Source organism: Papilio polytes, unplaced genomic scaffold, assembly GCF_000836215.1.
Source record: "Papilio polytes unplaced genomic scaffold, Ppol_1.0 DF824069.1, whole genome shotgun sequence".
Taxonomy (NCBI): domain Eukaryota; kingdom Metazoa; phylum Arthropoda; class Insecta; order Lepidoptera; family Papilionidae; genus Papilio; species Papilio polytes.
The window spans coordinates 2,510,075-2,512,795 of record NW_013525135.1 but is presented as its reverse complement, the minus strand read 5'-3'; the positions used below and the strand labels follow the sequence as shown (position 1 = coordinate 2,512,795).

The 2,721-nt window shown below is 44.9% G+C and overlaps 1 protein-coding gene across 1 annotated transcript in view; it reads left to right on the top strand.

Annotated features, from left to right (window-relative positions):
• LOC106100098 (afadin) overlaps positions 1–2,721 on the top strand; it is a 49,552-nt gene that overhangs the window by 41,488 nt on the left and 5,343 nt on the right. Inside the window, exon 19 of the mRNA XM_013278834.1 lies at positions 474–2,143. Within this exon, the coding sequence (XP_013134288.1) occupies positions 474–2,143 (1,670 nt within the window). The remainder of the gene's footprint in view (positions 1–473; positions 2,144–2,721) is intronic.

The window sequence follows — 2,721 nt, the reverse complement described above, 5'->3', positions numbered from 1 at the left end:
CGCAACTCCGGCACCTACACCAACCCGCACCCCGCGCTGCTGCGCCCCGCCGCGCCGCGCTCCGAGCTCGCCACCGCAGGCACCTTCTTATGCCTTTCTCTTTTACAATTTTATTTCAGTTTTACGAATGACCGGTTTTGTTATGTTCTGAAATGGTTTTCTTTTCGTTCTGTAACCTCCGCTCTTATTGGTTTTTCAGTTTTATTTGATTTCATGGTTTTGATGTATTCATTTTAAGGTGATGGTTGATTTGTTTGTTTTTGTTGCGATATGTATTTTTGCTTTTGGAATTTGACCTCTGTCTACTTTGACCAGTATTCATTCATGTTTCGAATTCCAGGATACGGTCGTCGCCCCATGTATGATCGATTTCATCTTAGGGATGAGTCTACGGAGTCGAGTACGGACGACAGCGACGAGTGTCACCCCCACTATCACGGTTCCATACCCAGATTGATTATAACTTTGGATAGGGAAAATAATCAACTGCAAGACGATCTAACCCCCGAAACTCCGGGCTGTCCCATTGAACTCAAAAGCGGCTCCTCCTCGCCTCGGCCTATACCTATTTTTACATTCACTTGTGAGGACTTCGACGAACTACAAAGACAGAGTGAAGCACGGGCCCCGAGCCCCCACCGGCCTCGCGAGGAAGCGCCGCCGGTGCCCGAGCCGCCCGCAAACTACGATCAGTCGAGCGAGAGCGGCGACGCCATTTGCTTGCCGCCGCAAATGCGACCGATAGATACCAAACTTACGTTGGAGTTGTTTACCGCGCGCGGCCGCGAGCCGGACGGCTACCGGCGGCGCTGCACGGCCGGCGACGACTGCGTCAGCGCCTGCGAGTGTTGCCGCACGCCGCAGCCCGACGCGCACCAGATACCCTACATTGACGAGCCCAACTCGGAACCTGTTATATTTGAAAACGATTGCGCCGACGAGAGGGTCGCTACACCGAAGATTCGAAGGATACTTCCTTCTGTGTCCATAGATCAGTGCGATGATAAGAAACCGGTGACTGCAGACGCCGAGTGCCAGACTTCTTCCTCCCCCGAACACGAAACCACACAAACTATATCAGATTCTTTATCATTGATAGATAAGAAAAAGGAGCTAAGTTTAAATCTTGAAAAGGAATCCAAGAATATAGAAAGTATTCACAGTCGTCTGAAGTCTACATTATTGAATATGTCAAAATCGATTTCCAGTAAATCGGAAGATACCGAGGGACCGTCCACTTTTTCCACTTCGGAATCTTTCGATGACACTATGAATGAGAAATACGATCGTATAGATAAAGTTCTCCCAAATGTAATAAAAAATGACACGAAGCAAATATTAGATAGCGTCGACAGAAAGTCGTGGAAGTCCCCCGACGAATACCGACCCGCTTTTGGGAAGGTTAAAGCTTTAACGAAACAGTTTAATGAAATGAACTTGAAATATTGTGTTAAAAACTACAAGCGGAATTGTCAGTCTAGTCCCAATCTTTGCGTCCGCGATGACAGCAGCGCTAAACTTAAAGACTGTTTGCCGATTAGCACTAGTTTAGCTGACATACAGTTTGATCACACCAAAACCGATACTAGCTACACCAAGGATACCAAAATGTCTGACGATGAAGTAAAAAGTATACTGATACAGCTGGAAGACTGGTCCAGATACGGCTCCCGAGGCAGCGAGGATACCCTCGCACAAGGAAACGAATTCGAATTACCAAATCTGCCCTCGGAAGAGCATACCGACAACGCCTCTCATAGCGGTAGTATAATATTCAACGAATTTGTTGAAAAGAAGCCGAGGACAATAACACTCGATAACATTAAACTTAAATCAAATCAGTCCAGTATGACTTCTGTTCGGACGAAATCTAGCAAAGATTCAGTGGTGGAAAGTGGCAGCAATGAAAAAATTTGTAATCCGAAACCGCCGCAAGTGGTCGCTATGACGCACAAGCATGTGTCGCTACTAGATGTGTCGACAGAAAGAGGTTTAGACGACAGCCGGCAGTCGTATGATACAGTAGCTCAAAGTTGTCCGGACATTAGCAGCGGCAGTGCACACACTGCAACGGCTTGCTCGGCAGCGCTCAACGGCTCGCAAATAATGCGGAACAAACACTGCGTCCAGCTCGAAAGCCCGCGTAAGACACACACTCGCATGAAATAGGTGTGTTCTAGGCCACCGCACTCACTTTTATATCGTTTGTGGAATCATTTTATGATTTTTGCTGTTGCATGAAATTTCTTTTTGGATTTTTATTATTTTCAGGTTTTTCCTTCAGTTTATGGCACTATTTTATTTATCTTTCCTCGTCGTACTGTGATTTTCAGCTTAAGTCTTGGCTTCAAAATATTTTTAGGCAGACGAAATTGTTAGATCTTATGTAAATTTGAACCTTTATCTTCATTTTTTATTAAAATTACGACACGTTTTATCTTAAACAGAAGGAACTATCGCATGCTTTTATTATTTACAAATCACATTTTATCTTTCCAAAATTTAGATATGTTTGTTATGTATTTGTTTTAAGACTAACCGTTAAAATGAAAAAAATATTGCATAGACATTTTTTTATATTTCCTCATTAGCAAATCCAGTTATCAAATTGTTTAGTAAATTATTTTAATTTCATAGGCGGTGCTCTTCGCCGCGCTTCGGAACGCGACCTTCCGTCGCGGCTGGCGGCGGAGCCCGTCAAGCCCAGCAAGAGCACGCCCG